General features: G+C 35.1%; 1 protein-coding gene across 1 annotated transcript in view; it reads left to right on the forward strand.

Annotated features, from left to right (window-relative positions):
• The first annotated feature begins 11,547 nt into the window (after nucleotides 1-11,547).
• The window catches only part of LOC127561322 (Fc receptor-like protein 2), a 31,751-nt gene continuing 26,168 nt past the window's right edge, over nucleotides 11,548-17,130 (forward strand). The window contains exon 1 of the mRNA XM_051996604.1: nucleotides 11,548-11,668. Within this exon, the coding sequence (XP_051852564.1) occupies nucleotides 11,548-11,668 (121 nt within the window). The remainder of the gene's footprint in view (nucleotides 11,669-17,130) is intronic.

Raw genomic sequence — 17,130 nt, forward strand, 5'->3', positions numbered from 1 at the left:
ACATACATGGTCAATAAGGGTATAGAAATCTATCTTACTCTACAGAAAAGTAGAAGGGTCAAGAGATACAGAAAGGGGGTGTGTGATGAAATAGAGGACATACTCAGAGAGGGGTTGGTCAGTAGCAAAACACTTTTGAGGAAAGTCAGGGTGAATGGAGAGAGAAAATAATATAAACAGGTGGGAAATACAATTAACAATAGTAATTGAGGAAAAAATTTGAAGCAAGTTTCACTAATGAAGACTCCTTTCTCAATAGGGAATTGGGAGAAATTTATTTTTTTTTAAAAAGAGCTATTACCCAATTGATAATGATTAGAAGACATGAACTATACCCAAAGGGCTATAAAATCATGCATACATATCCTTTAACCTAACAATAGTACTACTAGGTATGAATCCCAAAAGAGATTTTTTTTTTTAAAGGAGGAAAAGACCTATATGTACAAGAATAGTTATAATAGCTCTCTTCTTTTGGGGAAAGAACTGGAAATTGTGGGAATGCCCATCAACTGAGGAATGGCTGAATAAACTGTGGTATGTGATTATGATGGAACATTTTTATTTTGTGGGAAATGATAAGTAGAATGCTTTCAGAAAAAGTCTTCCATGAACTCAAAGTGAAATGTACTGTGTATAAAATAACAACAATTTTGTGGAATCATCACATGTGAGTAACTTTGCTATTATCAGCATAACAATGATTCATGACTACTCTGAAGAATTTATGATGAAAAATCCTATCCACAGGCAGAGAAAAAACTGATTGTGCCTGAATACAGACTGAAGCATACTCTTTATTTTTTACTTTGTTTTTCTTGAGTTTTGTTTTAGGGTGGAGATCTATGTTTTCTTTCACAATATGATTTTTATAGAAATATTTTGCATGACTTCACATGTGCCTTCTTAAAGGGGGTGGGGGTAGAGAGGAAGAGAGAGAGTCTGGAACTCAAAGTGTTAAAAACAAATGTAAAAAAATTTTTTACCTGTAGTTGGGGAAAAAATATTAAATAAAAAAGGAAAGGATAAAATAAAGAAAGGGAGGAGGGAAAGGGAAGGAGAGAGCAAGAAACAAAAAGAAAGAAAAACAAAAACAAGAGAGAAATAACAGATCAACAAATTGACAACTAAAAAAACCAACAAATTTTTGAAACCCAATTAAGCATCAAAATAAAAATCTTTAAAATCAAAGAAGAAACTGATAAAAAAAAAAAAAGCATTGAATTAATAAATGAGATTAGTAATGTTGTCAGTGACAGCAGGATAGATAAATCACTAGAAGAGAATAATAAAAAGAATAATATCGAATGTATCTGGAAAAATAGATTGAGACCAAGTTGCATATGGCTTTATCATCTAAATAGGATCAATTATATTTTATACTAAAGGCAATAGAATGGCATTTCAGTTGGTTGATTAAGGAAGTGATAGGGTCAGGTATACCTTTAAGGAAGATTAATTTGGCTGCAATGTATATAGGATGGGCTGGATTGATGAGAGAGTAGAGGCAGGGAACTCAATTATGAGGCTATTGTAATTGATTTAGCCTAGAGATGGTAAAGAACAGCTAAGTGGTACAGTGGATAAAAACACAGGACTTGGAAGCAGGAAGACTCATCCTTTTGATTTCAAATCTGGTCTCAGAGCCTTAGTAACTATGTGATCCTGGACAAGTTACTTAACCATATTTATTTAAATTTTCAATCCATGAAATGACTCAGAAAAGGAAATGGCAAACCACTCCAGTATTTTTGCTAAGAAAACCCAATTAGACTCCTTTAGGAATTCTTCTTCCATAAATCAGAGAAAAATTCCCAGATTACTCTGTCTTATCTGACTAGAATTCTCTTTGTGTGTTTCTTTTGTTTTCCCAGTACAAATGTATACTCATCTGCACCATGATGTGATAGTAATACTATTCACTAACTATTTACATATACTTAAATGTTGCTATGGGTTCCTTCCCATATCTCCTTTCCATTGTCAATGACAGGTAATGTTTATGCTGGAGAACGACTAAATTTGTCTGACTCTTCCAGAACAACAGTTGTTCAGCATAAACTGTTGGCACTTAAATAAGTTTTTGAATGAAAATGATCATGATCGTAATGATAAGGATGATAAATCAAGCTTTGAACTTCTTTTAGACTGAGAGCCTCACTATATTATGGCACAGATAAGTGACAGCATTTGCCTACATTATCTAGACATGTGACTTCCTGGTCAATTGTAAGTGAAGCTTGAAGTTGTAAAAGCAGTGTTCCTTAAAAGATATGAAGCAGATGATTGAAACCTGAGCATTCTCTGAAGTCAAAGACAATTTCCTTTTGAGAAGCAGGTACTAAGGAGAGCTGTTCTGTTGGAGTGTAGAAACTGAGAGTCCAGTATCATCACAGATCAAAATAAAGGGATGTGCTTAAGCAAATTTGTGAAGAAATAGTTTTGTTTTCTAAACATTTACAGAAAAGGAAATGTTAATTTATACTTAAAAGGTGGTATTATTTCCCACTTCCCTTTCATTCCTCCTAGCAACACTGTTTTGAAAAGTCACTTGATTGTATCCTGCCTCTGAGATCTGGGCTGATGGATTGCTGAAAGAAGATCACTTTCCATTTACCCTGAATCAAATATACATGCTTCTTTGGATATCACTATGGATTCTTGGTGAGTATGGTTCATCCTGGGTAGCGTAACCAGATGTTCTCTGATGATATATTTTTCTGACAGACTTGGGCAGTCCAAGACAAACAGATTCTCTTTAAGGAGATTGGATATTTCACCTTTCTATGTGAAGTCAGGTCTCTATGGACATGGCAAAATAGGAAGCAGGAGATACTGGAAAGATTTAAGATATCTGGAAAACAAAAGCAAAATGAGAAGTTTCAATGTTTCAGAAGAAACTCAAGTTAGTGCCTTTTGGATAGTATGAATATCTCCTTTTGAATTTAATAGCAAACTTTATTAGCCCTTGTTTAATCACCAAAGAGTACTTGACAGCTACTTATTTTCTGAGGAATTCTTTTACCTTCCTCAGTTTTTCAACTAGGTGATATGAATATATCCTTCTTGGACAGAAATGCTGAATCAATGTCACCTAGTTATTGTTAACTCCTAAGAGTCACTGACATTTTAACCCTAAGCACTGTTTTTCTATAAAGGATGGTATTGTTATTAGGCTAAAGGAAGGGGAATAAACATTTATATAATATCTATTGCATACTAGGTATTGTGCTAAGAATTTTTTTTAATATTATGTCATTTGACTCTTACAACAGCAGAGTCAGGTGTTATTATTATTCTCATATTACAATTGAAAGAACTGAGGCAAACAGAGATTAGGCATCTTGTTCTATGTCATACAGCTAGTAAGTCTGAGGTTTAAACTCAGGTCATGCTGACTCCAGGCCTAGTGTTCTATTCAATGTATGACCAACTGCCTTCTTGAGTTTGAGGTGTATTGCAATCATAAAGTTTACCAAATCAAAGTTATCTATGATCACCCACTTACTGACTTACTAACCTTTTTTGACCATATTCTATATCAGTGAGTGCTAGACCTGTGACCCTATAATGAAGATGTTTAACCCAGGAAGAGAACACACATGTGGGAATATTGCTTGTAAAGCTTTTACTCAGCCATCAACCAATGAGAAAAGCAATAGTATTTTTTTTAAAAGAACACAATGCATAATAAATCATATAACTATTACTATGTAACTGAACTGCCTGTTCTTCTAGACCTGGGAAATTCTTCCCCTTAGACATAGAATTGATAGAGAATCAGGAGTTCTAGTATATACAGTCAAATATCCCCTTGAGTAGACAAAATAGTGTAGTTTCCATTCACAAGATTCATATTTCCTATATGACTAATTAGCAAGTACAGATATAGATACTCATGAGTCTGAGTCTCTGATCAGGCACACCATGAGGACCTGATCGGGGACATGATACGAACTAAAATTCAAGAAGCTGGTGGTTTGATTGTTGGACAGGATCTCTGACCTTGTCTGGCTACTTTACCTAACTAGTGGAGTTGATAACCTGCCTTAAAAAAAAAAAAAAAAAAAAGGACTATGAGTCCAATGGACTTTGTATATCTCTCTGAATATATGACACTTCCTTCTTTTCTCTTCCTGCCACAACTCCTAGTCATGATTACCACTGTTTTACTCTTACTGTAGGGGAAGGGAGAGAGAGTAAAAGTGAGGAGGAATTACATTTAGTATGGGAAAAAATATTGAAGTCAGGAGGACCTCAGTTCAAATCTGGCATCACACACTTAACACTTCCCAGCTGTGGGACCCTGGGCAAGTCACTTAACCATGTTGCCTCAGCAAAGAAAAAGAAAAAGAAAAAATTATTTAGAGAAAATGATCCTCCTAGATACAAATTTTGATAATACAATGAATTGGATTTCTTATTAAAAAAAAAAAAAAAAAAAAAAAAAGACCATATCCTACCAGAGGTTCCTAAACTTTTTCCACTCATTTTTCCTTTTCCATCTTTTCTCTCAAGAAATTTTTAGATGATTCTGGATATATATGTATATAAAATAGATAAACAAATCAAATATTTACTGATAATAAATCATGATTTTATGATCCTCCCCCCATTTAATTATAAGACCTCATATGCAGTCGTAACCCACAGTTTAAGAAGCTGGGTCCTAAACATAAGCTGGAAGATAGCTCAAAAATTCTAGTTCTAGATGGGACTTTATTGATTCTGTTTAGTTATTTTCAGTCATATTTGACTTTTCACAACTTTATTTGGGGTTTTCTTAAGAAAAACTCTGGAATGGTTTCCCATTTTCTTCTCTAATTCCTTTTACAGATTGGGAAACTGATGTGTAGTTTATAAGTGTATGAGATTAGATTTAAATTCAAGAATAGGAATCTTTTTGACTCCAGGCCCAATACATCTAGCTGCCCGAAAGGGACTTAAGACATCTTATAGTTTGATGATTTCATTTTTAAACAAGAGGGAACTGAAGTCCTTAAAAATGAAACGAATTGCTTGATATCACTTGGCAGATACAAGAATCAATCACCATCCACCAGAATCTACTATATTTAGATCAGGGAACCTACCAAGAAAAGAGATTCCCTACCCAGAACTGAGGCCAGGAAAAATCAATCTTCCTTCACTATACTTTATGAATTTGTACTATTTAGTGCCAGAGTATCTCATATCTGAAAACCAGGATACTTAAGGGGACTGTTTTCTACTAAGTTGCTAAGTTCTGAATATTGGCTTATATTTACTAGATATCATGAGCTTTTGTTTTACATGAATTAGAGGGGTGGGGTAGGAAGTAGCAGAGTCAAGTGAGAAGCTGAGGATACTTTTAGAAAGCTAGACATTAAAAAGTCTTTATATAACTTCTTGTTTTTTCTCCCTTTTCCAGTATCCATCAATGGACAAGCATGTGAGTTTCCCTTTTCTTTGTTTTTCTGGGTCTCTGGGCAACATGGACATTCTGATCTTCACAAGATACTTGTGAAGCCTCATATGAGGGGGTCTTTTATTTTTAGTGAATTATTTTCATCAAATAGTTTTTTTTAACCTTTTTTTTAATTTGGCCAATTGAACTTTTAATGAAGTGGGTTTTTTTCCCCCATTGGATATTTTTCCATTTCACCAATTCTTTTTTTTGGGGGGAGGGGAGAGTTATTCTCTTTTTCCATTTCACTAATTCTGTTTTTTAAAGAATTGTTTTCTTTTTCCATTTCATCAAATCTATGTTTTAAAGAATGGTTTTCTTCAGTATGGTTTCCCCCCGCATTTCACCAACTGTGTTTTAAAGAGTTGTTTTCAGACAATTTCTGTGTTTTCTTTTCCAAAGATCTTACTTCCTTTCCCTATTTTTCTTCTAACTCTCTTTTAAGATACTTTTTGAATTCTTCCAAGAGAGCCTTTTGAGTTGGAGTTGGAAACTCATATCAGCCTTTGAGGTTCATCTGGAGACATTTTGCTTTTAATGTCCTCAGGTTTTGAGGAGTGTTCTTCCTCTCCATGTTAACTATCTATGATCAAGCTCTTTTTGCTTTTTTATTCATTTTTAAAAGTTGAGGGCAAAGAGCTCTTAGGGAAAAGGGAAGATTGTCCTGAGCTTCCTCTACAGAATGACAAACATGGGATTTATGCTGCCCTGGGCCAGTACTATCAGTTTTCTTTCCATGTTGGGTAGGTATGGCCAAGTCTTACTAGTTATGTTGAGATTCAGGGGCTCAGTATTTGCCTTTTGAATTTGCATTGGAGATCTCACAATTACTCTTCTGATTCATTGGCTTCTGAACCAGGACAGAGTAGCCAATGCTGCTGTATTTTGGCTAACAACCTCCTAATAGAATCCCCTTATGACTTCTCTACCCTAGGCTTTCCTGCACTGCACCTGTGCTGGGCCGTGTCTCTCCCCCTTTCCTCTGTCAGATTGAGACAGACTTTTCTTGAAGTCCTTCCAAAATATATTCTGCTGGAAATTTGTTACACTCCAAATATTTGTGGGTTCTGTCACTCCAAAACCCGTTCAAAAGTTTGATGTGGTGTTGATTCTCATGGAAGCCAGGAAGAATTCAGACAAAGGCCTGTCTACCATCCTGGCTCTGTCTCGATTCTTGTCTTTTCTTATTGCTATCTCTAGTATTTACAGAAATATATCAAATAATAGTGGGGAGAGGGAGCATCTTTGCTTCATTCCCATTTTTACTTAAAAAGGTTCTAATGTATCACCATTAGGTATAACACCTGGTTTTGGTTTTAGGTAGATAGCTGTTTATGACCCATTTTTGAAGTCCCTCTATGCCTATAATTTGTGAAAATTTTGACCAAAAACCAAATAAACAAACACAAAAAACAGAGTAATGTACTTTGTCAAAGGCTTTTTCTGCATCTTTCTGCATCCATTTAGATAATCGTGAAATTTTGGATGTTTGTTTTTTGTTGTTGTTCAGTCATATCTTAGTCTTCATAGGATAGTTTTAGAATCTTCTTGATGAATATACTGTTTGCCATTTCCTTCTCCAGCTAATTTTACAGAAGAGAAAACAGGAAATTAGGGTTACTCTCCCAGGGTCACATAGCCAGAAAGTGCTTGAGGTCAGATTTTAATTTATGAAAGTGAATCTTTCTGCCTTCAGGACCAGTTCTCTATCTATGTCACCACCTAGTTGCCCCTGGTCTTCCTTTTTAATACAATTAGTTGTGTTGATTATTTTCTTAATGTTGAATTACCTTTCATTGCTGGTATAAAGCCCATTTCACCATATAATTTATTTCTTGGATAGTTTACTGTAATCTGTGTAACAGGATTTTGTTTAAAATTTTTGAATGACTATTCACTAATGATATTGAATTATAGTTTTCATTTCATATTTTGTTTTTTCCTAATTAGGCATTAAAACTATTTGTTTCACAAAAAGATTCTGGTAGGATTCTTTTTTCTCAGTTTTTGAAAACAAATTATGAAATATGAATTACAACTGCTTAATAAAATTCTTCTGTGAATACATTAGATCCTGAAGTTCCCCTTATCCTTCCTTTTTGCCAATTCCTTTACAACTAGAGGTATTTCTTTTTCTGAGATCAAATTATTTAAGCTATCTATTTGGTATTCTGAAAATTTGTTTTTTTTTTTTTATATTTTGAAAGTATTCCTCTTTCTGTTGGTTTCTCAGTTTTGTTAGACTAGAACTGCATAATATATTCTGATAATTAATTTTTTTCTAGTTGTGTTGTGATTTCACATTATTTATTTGTTGATTGATTTTCTGCTTTTTCATCTAATTAGCTGGATTTATCAATTTTATTAAACTTCTAAAAAACAGCTTTTAATTTTATCATTTTTATAATTTTTTGTTTTCAATTTATCTATCCATCTAATTTTAATGTATTTTATGCTAATTTTATCTTTGTTTACTTGTTGATTTTCTAAGTTTTAAAACTATATATTCAGTTCGTTATTTTTTTTTTCTGTTTTGTTAATACATGATTGTAAGAATGACATTTTCCCCCTGAGAACTGTTTTAACTATATCCCAGAAATTTTGGTATATTGTTTCCTAATTATATTTTATATTATTATTGTTTCTACAATTTGTTCTTTAAACCATCCATTACTTAAGAATACATTGATAATGCTCCATGTGAGTCTATAGATTTTATTTGTGCTCCCTGAAGCAATTTTTATTGTTATCATACAATGGTCTGAAAAGGATATATTGCCAATTGCTGTCTTTTTGCATTTCTTTGAAATATCTCTCTGCCCAATACATGGTCAATTTTTATAAAAGTTCCATGTGCTGCAGAAAAAGAAAATGTGGAGGGTAGGGAAGAAATATTGGGAAGGGTGTATTCTTTTGCTATTCCATTTAAAAGACTCTAAGCAGTTTTTAATTCTAGTTTGTTGTTGTTTTATATGTTTCTTATAAATAACAGATTTTAGGGTTTTGTTTTCTTATATTCAATATGTCACTTTTTCATTTTATTGGATTTTTAAATACACCTACAATTAAAATTATAAGACTTAGATTTATATTTTCCTTCATCTATTTCTAAACCATTTTTGAAATTATGATTCCCCACTCTTCTTCTGTAAACACAATATTATATTCCTTAAGTTATTTACTCTTTACTTAAGTTACTTTACTCATTTTTTAAAAGTGGCCTTGTTCCCACTGAATCTCCTCCTTTCACCCCTGCTTCTTCTCATGTTACCACTTTCCCTTTATTTTGTTTTTTAGTTCCTTTCTCTTGCTTTTATCTAGTTATGTATTTCTTCCCCCTCTTTTATTCTCTTAATCAGGTAGGTTTCTTCCTGTCCTTCTCTTCAGCTTATTCTGTTCCTTAACATTGTTTTTTATTTCAGTTTTTGTACCTCTTTCCAAAAAAAGGATGTTTTTCACTCTCTTCGTTATATGTATATTTTTCTATTTATTCTAGACCCTATTATCTGATTCATGATCCCTTTAATTATATGTTATCTCTCTTTTCTCAGTGTTCTTCACATAATTAAAGCTTCCAAGGTATCCATTCTAAGCATAGCCCTCTAAGCACTTTTTGCCACATCTTTGTTAGGAGCTTATCCCAATGGATTCCTTTTTTTATTGTGTTCCATCCTCACCCCAACACAGTGCTCAATGCCAGCTTCCAGTCCCCTTCCCCCTGTTTCCCACCTTTCCAGCCTAGCACCAGCAGATCAAAGCTTTTATTGAAGATGCTGTAGGGCTACCATCATGGTATGGTTGACTGTGGTGTTCTTCTTTTCTCTATGGGTCTCTGTGGGTACAGGTTTCTTGGGGAGGTTTTCTGGAGGTAGCCTTAGTTTCAGTTCCAAGTAATAATCACCACAAATGCAGCCAGCTGATAAAATCCAAACATTTATTTTCTTCTTCCAATTCTTAACTCTTTCCTTGGGCTTAGCTTTCTTTTCCCGATTAGCTTTCTTAGAGGCCTCTCTCCCTCCTTGGTTCCAAGAGCTCTTGCAGCTTGTCTTTTGCCTCTGCCAGCTTCTGCCTCTAGCTCAACTCTGATTCCTGGAAATCTTCAGGAGTCAGGAAAAACCTGATTGACTGAAGCTCTTTTTATGCTCTTTTAGAAGTGTAAACTCAAAGATTGACTCCTCCTCTGAGAGTGGGATTAAGGGAGGTGTGAATTCATGAATCTCAAACTGAATACTGACTTGTGAATCTCCCTAAAGTGTGAACTAATGTGTGTGAGCTAATGTGTGAACTCTCAAAGGTGCAAATCCAAGCACACAAGCATTGCTTCCATCAATATTAGTGACCTAATACCTTGTAAGGATTTGCTCTAATGTGGGAACCAGTAAGTATTGTATCAATTCCACTGAGTTAACACTAGGATTCTAACATCTCCCGCTCTCTTTTGATTTAGAACATAGGTGGTCATGACCTCCCTGACTGCTCAAAGAGGTGAGAACCCCCAAAAAGAAAGTGATTATGCCTTCCCTGACTGCTCAAAAAATGAGTAAAAACACCATAAAAAGGAGGTGGTCACACCCTGCCTGACTTCTCAGGAAGGGAGATGAAAACATCGAAGGAAATGGGAAATCAAATCAGATTAGCATGTTTCTAAAGGGGCTCATTTGAAACAAGTATACATAAATCCATCAATATGGATGGAATTTATACATGTCCATAAGTCCTAGAAATAGTCCAAAAGAAATCCATTGTCCATTAGTTCATGTGCCAGGAATCCAATAATTTCTGTAAGCTTTGAAGTACTGCAATAGTCTCATCATACAATTACATGTATAGCCTCTGCAGAATAATAGGAATCCCTCTGTAATTATCTGGATTCAATGAGGAAATCTAGTGTCAATTCTTTCTATTGTTTATGCATCTCAAATCCTTGAAGGTATATTTGTAAGGAATTAGGGAGAAAATAGCATAGTCGGTCAGTAAATTTCAAGCTCTCCTGATTTTCCCCACAAATAGGACAAATTTGTGCCTCAAGGTAAACATAGATTGGTAATAAATCAAAACAATAAATACATGGTGATCCACAAGCAGGAATGGCCAGATGATATTGAGGATATCATCAACCAATGGGTATCCTTGTTCCATCTTGACTCTATTCTGGATCTCTTCTATTATAATGGAAAATATTTTTAGGGAGAATATAATTCCTGTTTTATGTCTTACCTGATGTTTATTATTGGAGAGTCATTGAACAGGATTATTTATTTTATGACATCTTATAAAAAACCTTAAATGATCTTTATATATTGGTGGAGTCAACTTATTGTAAAAGAATATATAAGGTGACATTTTGCTCCACTAAACTGAATGCTTTTTCATAATAAACAAAATTAGGCACAACAAGATTTTATATTCTCCATATATTTCAGTCATCTATGAGATGGTAAAAATGCAATCAATTGTTGAATATTTGTTGTGGATGCAACAAATATTGTAGAAACCTTCTTGTTTATGGGAATTGTTGGAAGATGATGGCATGGTAGGATGCAAAGGATATCCAATTCTTTTTTTTAACCAGTTCAAAAATATAAATATAATAGTAGAAGAAATTATATTCATGAATGTACACCTTTACTTCTTTGTAAATTGTTGTTTTATTCTCTGTTGTGCATTTTTTTTTCCTTTATTTTATTTTTCCCTTTCTTCTATAAATTCTCTCTGGGCAGGGAGGCATTTCACATTACTCTTTAGCAGGGATCCTCAAACTAAGGCCTACGGGCCAGATGCAGCAGCTGAGGATGTTTATTCCCCTCACTCAGGGCTATGAAGTTTCTTTATTTAAAGACCCACAAAACAAAGTTTTTGTTTTTACTATAGTCCAGCCCTCCAACAGTCTGAGGGACAGTGAGCTGGCCCCCTATTTAAAAAGTTTGAGGACCCCTGCTCTTTAGGGTAGATTCTTTTTTTACTTCAGTGTCCTCCTCTGATGATGAACCCTGGTCTTCCCTATTCCCATAGCAAGTTTCGATGTTCAGGTTCTTTCTTCTTTGCTGGTTCATTTTTTTAAACGAGATTAGTGTAAGCACTTCTAATGTTGGGGTGGGAGGATGGGCTCTAGTTTCATTTCAGCTCTCCCCTCTGACTTGGAACTCCAAACCAAGAGCTCTACTCTCCAGCAAGTGCCTGTAGTCAGCAGCACCCCTAATTCACGACTTCTGCATTCATCAGGTATTTTGGTTTCTTTTCATGCAAGGCAACATCTCTGCAGCACAGGTGATCATGATGTTTTCAATCAGCTTAGGTTCATTTAGGCTTCCCACACTCAGACTCCCAACTTCTCAAGTAGTCTGGGAAGTAAAAGTTTCTGTGGTTCCCACTCCGATTCCAGCGAAACCCAGCTAAGTCCAGGGCTCGCCATTTGGTGTTTCTCTGGAGTTATCTTGGAGATACTTGCACTTCACCGGTTTAATCTCAGTCTCCGGCCTTTCTTTGGATATTCTTCTATTAAATCTCAAAATATTGTAGAGCCTCCTGAAAGAATTTATAATCAAAGCAGTGTGACCTTTTCATCCACATAGAAAAGATTGAGTGAATAAAAATTTTAACATGCATCTGAAAGGATACTCCATAGAGCTTTTCAAATAGTATGTGTGTACATACATGCACTTGTATGTATGTGTATATAGGTGTGTATATATATACATATATATATATGTGTATACACACATATATATGTATATAACTCTATATATACCTATACACACATTATATATATTTATACACACACACACACACACACATGCACACATAGATATATATAAATACTATACACATGCACAGGCATATATGTATATATACACACATGACAGACAATAAACTAGATGCCAAGTTGAAAAGGGATAGGAGAAAATTGGATTGGATTGCTTCAAGAAAATTGCAAACATCTTAATATCTTTATTTCCCATAACAACAAAGGCCCGTCTTTTCAATACAGACATTTTATCAATGATCTTAATGGGAAACTCTGAAGAAGAGCAGAAATTAAAGATTTATCAAAAAAAATTATAGTGCAAAAAATAAAAATACTCTAGTCACGTGGTGAAAAAAATAATAGATGAACAGCTAGAATTGTCCACTAGTAACCTCTTAGAAAGAAAGATCTCCATTACATTTGCAAAGATATAGATAACAGTCACAGAAGATAGACAGTCTTGAGTGAGTTAGGATTTGTATTGTTGGAAGGAACTTCTGAATCAGTGAGACTCTAGATCCATATAACAACTGAGTTGAACTTTTTGTTTTCACTATATATAGTGCCTTTAAACATAATGTAGTTTCTCTGCTTCTCTTTTTTTTAATTTTGTCACAAGATTCCATGATTGCTATGCCTGCATGTGAATTTGCCTTTGAAGTATAATCACTTGTACTTATACATAAGTATATATGCTATACTTACATAAGTTATAAGTATAATTATATATAAGTATATGAACATATTTATGTGCACTTACATTGAATTTGAAGTATAATAAATTTTGCTCAAACCCCTCTTTTTATTTCTGTATGAATCTTTATGTTTCTTACAAACAAGTAGATTTTTAAGTTTTTCTACCACCTTCCTTCATTTTATGGTTGAATTCATGCTATTCAGGTTTAGTATTATTATAATCAACTGTCTATCTCAATTATAATATCTCACACATTCTATTTTGGTGGTGCTGTGATAGTATTGAGCTTTGAGTCAAGAAGATCTGAGTTCAATATTGCCTAAAATACTTACTAGCTATGTGACCCTGGGAAAATTACTTAACATCTTTCAATCTCAATTTCCTCATATGTAAAAATGAAGATAATACATCAAACTGTCTTACATAATTCTTATGAGAATCAAATGAGGTGACAATATGAAGCATTATATAAACTTTAAAGTGTTATAAATGTTATATTATTATTAACTATCCCCTCTTTCCCTATTTTATTAGGAAGAAGAGGTAGGGAAAAGAGAAATAATCCAATTGGTACCAGTAATCTAAAACCAAAGTGATATCATCCTATTCTTCTTCTCTTCCCTTCATTAAGCCAAGATCCTCACTTCTGTTTCTTATATTTTCTTCTCTTTTATAAAAATTCCCTCCTTATGTTCCACTACTTAAAGAAGGTTTTTTGGTCACTATTCCTTTCCTGACTTTATTTCTCTTGTATCCTGACCTCCAAAATTTTCATTGTTTTGTAATGTTCTTCTCTTAAATATAATGTTCTCTGGGAGCAGGTTTCTTGGGGAGCTTCTGGAGGCAGCCTTCATTTCAATTCAATATAATAATCACCTCAAATGCAGCCAGGTATTAAAATCTAGTCCTTTATTGTCTCTTCCAAAATAGCCTGGTTAGCTTTTATAGGCCTATATCTCTCCTTGGTCCCAAGAGCTCCTGTTGCTAGTCCTTTGCCTCTGCCAGCTTCAGGCTCTTCTCCTCTGAAGCCAAACTTGTGAATCTCCTGAAGTCTCTGGTGGGCTTGTCCTTTAGTGGGCTTCTCTTTATATATGCTCTCTTAAAGGTGTGAACTTTAGAGGTGTGAAAGGTGTGAACTTCGAACTAGAGAACTGTTAAGTACCATGCTAAATTAGATAATTATTGTCTCTATCGATTCCAGTGACTTAGCACCTTGTAAGAATTCTAACAACTCCTGTTTTCTTTTGATTTAGAACATAGGTGGTCATGACCTCCCTGACTTCTCAAGGAAGTGAGAACCCCCCAAAAGAAAGTGATCATGCCTTCCTTGACTGCTCAAAAAAGGAGTGAAAACACCATAAAAAGGAGGTGGTCACACCCTCCCTGACTTCTCAGGAAGGGAAATGAAAACACTAAAGGAAATGGGAAATCAAATCATATTAGCAGATTTCTGAAGGGTCTCACTCTTAAAACAGGTATACATAAATCCATCATTATGGGAAGTAATACACATAATTATATAAATTACATAAGCACATAGTAACATAACACAGGCTAGTAGTGATGTAACAAATAACATGAATCAACATGAGAATTTATACATGTCCATAAGTCCTAGAAATAGTCCAAAAGAAATCTATTGTCCATTATTTCATGTGCCAGGAATCCAATAATTCCTGTAAGCTTTGAAGTACTGCAGTAGTCTCATCAACAATTTTTCATCTCAAGGAATCCTATGATTCCTGCTGGTTTTCAAGTTCTGCAACAGTCTCATTATCAGCCATGCTCTTTCAGTGTCAGATGTTTCTTAGATCTTCTCCTTTGTTTTGAGGTTTTTCTCCTTTTCTGTCTCTCTCCAGGTGCTCATTGCCACCTGTAATGGGCTGAGGCTTGAGTTGATGCACTGAGGTCCCAAGCACATGAGGCTAAATAGTAAATGGACCATACTCTATTAATATGTAAGCTTGGAGAAAGAATGGCCCCCACCCACTCTTTGTGCAAGTCCTGATGTGTTGTATAGGAAATGACGATTTTGGTGGGTGGAGGCAGGGGAGTGGAAAAGGAAGGGGAGGAGAGACTTTTGGGATTGCTATTGCCACGGTTGGCTCAGCTCACATCTCTCTCTGTTAGCTGATTTGTTTCTCTTCTTCTTTTTGCTTTTGCTGCTTTCGACAACTTTTTCTGTTTGTTAAGTGTCTGAGGCTGGATTTGAACTCAGGTCCTCTTGACTTCAAGGCTGGTGCTCTATCCACCTTTTCCATTCCCCTGCCTCCACCCACCAAAATCGTCATTTCCTATACAACACATCAGGACTTGCACAAAGAGTGGGTGGGGGCCATTCTTTCTCCAAGCTTACATATTAATAGAGTATGGTCCATTTACTATTTAGCCTCATGTGCTTGGGACCTCAGTGCATCAACTCAAGCCTCAGCCCATTACAGCCACCCATCTGTTTCCTTCTCCATCTGTAGGAACACAAGCAAACCCTCTCTCCTAGGCAGTTAACATATCTAGTTACTTCTATTTACCACTTTCTAAATCTCTTCTCATTATCTGGCAATTACATTGGAGCTGTTTGCCCTGGATGCTTCCCTGTTGCTTTAAAAAGCCTGTATTCTCCCCAATTGTAATCCCTTTCTGCTATCTGATTGCTTTTCTGTTGTTTGATCATATCATCCCTTTCTGCCATGTGATTACTTTTCAGCTGATCGATCACATCAGAGTATTGAATTTCTAAAGACTCTTTGGGTATAAACTCAGCTGCCATCATGTCCCACCTGTCTTTTGTATGATAACTTGGGGCTGGGCTCTGCCTCTCATTTCCCTGGGTCAATCTACATTCTGAGGCCCAGTGGAAGCCCTTGTGGCATTTTGGACATAGGGTTTTAGGTCTTCTCTCAGCCTGTCTTCTCACTCTATCTCCATATCTACAATGGGCTCTCAAATATCCTATTTTTCCACATTGAAAACATCCATGAGCTTCTCTAGAAATCCCTTGCCAAGAGGGACCCTGTCTTCCCATGTTTATCGTAGTCTGGCACAGCGTCTTATGATCTCCTCTAAAGGAGCATCTTTTGTACTCCCCATATAATTCTTTTGCAAATCTCATTAGCATTTTCCTTATCCAGTTGTCTGGTCATTATTTCTGTAGCTACATTTTCTCCAATGGTTCTTGTGACAGCTGTTTGCAGATGTCCCACAAAATCCACAAAAGGTTCATTGGGACCTTACTCTATTTTTATGAAGGCTTTACCTTCATCTTTTTCTGGAAGAGAACCCCAAGATTTTATTGCAGCCTTGGAAATTTGGTCATACACTTTTATGGGGTAATTAACTGTCTAAATTCTCTCCTTACTGACTATCACATGCTATTTGGTCAAAAGTGATTTGCACATTAACTCCTGTTTGCCTATTGTGTCTGGCTTGAATCCTACATAATTCATGATATTCTGAAAGTCACAAGTTCAGGTTCTAAACATGTCCTTGCTATGGATTTCCAGTCACTAGGGGTTAGGATTTCATAAGATAAATTATCTAGTAACATCTTAACATAAGATGATGTAGCCCCATAAAGAGTGCTTTTTTCAAATCCTTAATTTTTTCCAGATCAAAAGGAATGTATCTGCTCCTTTTTTGACCTGAAGAGTCAAGCCCTTCAATCACAATTTCTATAAAATCAGATATCTCCTGTCCTTCATTTTTTGCCTTGACCAGTGCTATTTGTAATCCTGTCATAGGCTGCTTAATAGGTGATTCTGTTTGTGTCACTGCCTTTCCCCCTCCTCCTTCTCCCTCTACCCAAGAAGGGTTAATTGAAGGGAGTAGGTCAGGAAAGGGGAAATCCATGAGTATATGAATAAACTGGAGATGTTTATCATTTCCAATACATTATATGAGAATCTTCTCTTGATATTTTTTTTAGCATATGATTGCATTGCAGATTAATTACTTCCAATTAAAACACCTCAATTGCACAGATAAATGAATTATGAAAAATGGGTATTTTAAAAATCTTCTAGTCAAGGTCTAAAAATGCTGTCAGAACTGTAATTTGAGCTTGGAAAATATATTTATTGTAAATTTGTGTGGGAATAGCTATCTCACTTCTTGTTTTTATTTTTAACAACACAGGAAATGTATAAAGCTATTTAACATTAATTATGATTCAAATTGAGTTAGTTGTCCTTGAATTGACTTTGCTGCTACATAAATTTCATAATTAAGCATGGTTTTGGCTTGTAA

The sequence above is a fragment of the Antechinus flavipes genome, chromosome 4 (assembly GCF_016432865.1).
Source record: "Antechinus flavipes isolate AdamAnt ecotype Samford, QLD, Australia chromosome 4, AdamAnt_v2, whole genome shotgun sequence".
In the NCBI taxonomy this organism is placed as follows: domain Eukaryota; kingdom Metazoa; phylum Chordata; class Mammalia; order Dasyuromorphia; family Dasyuridae; genus Antechinus; species Antechinus flavipes.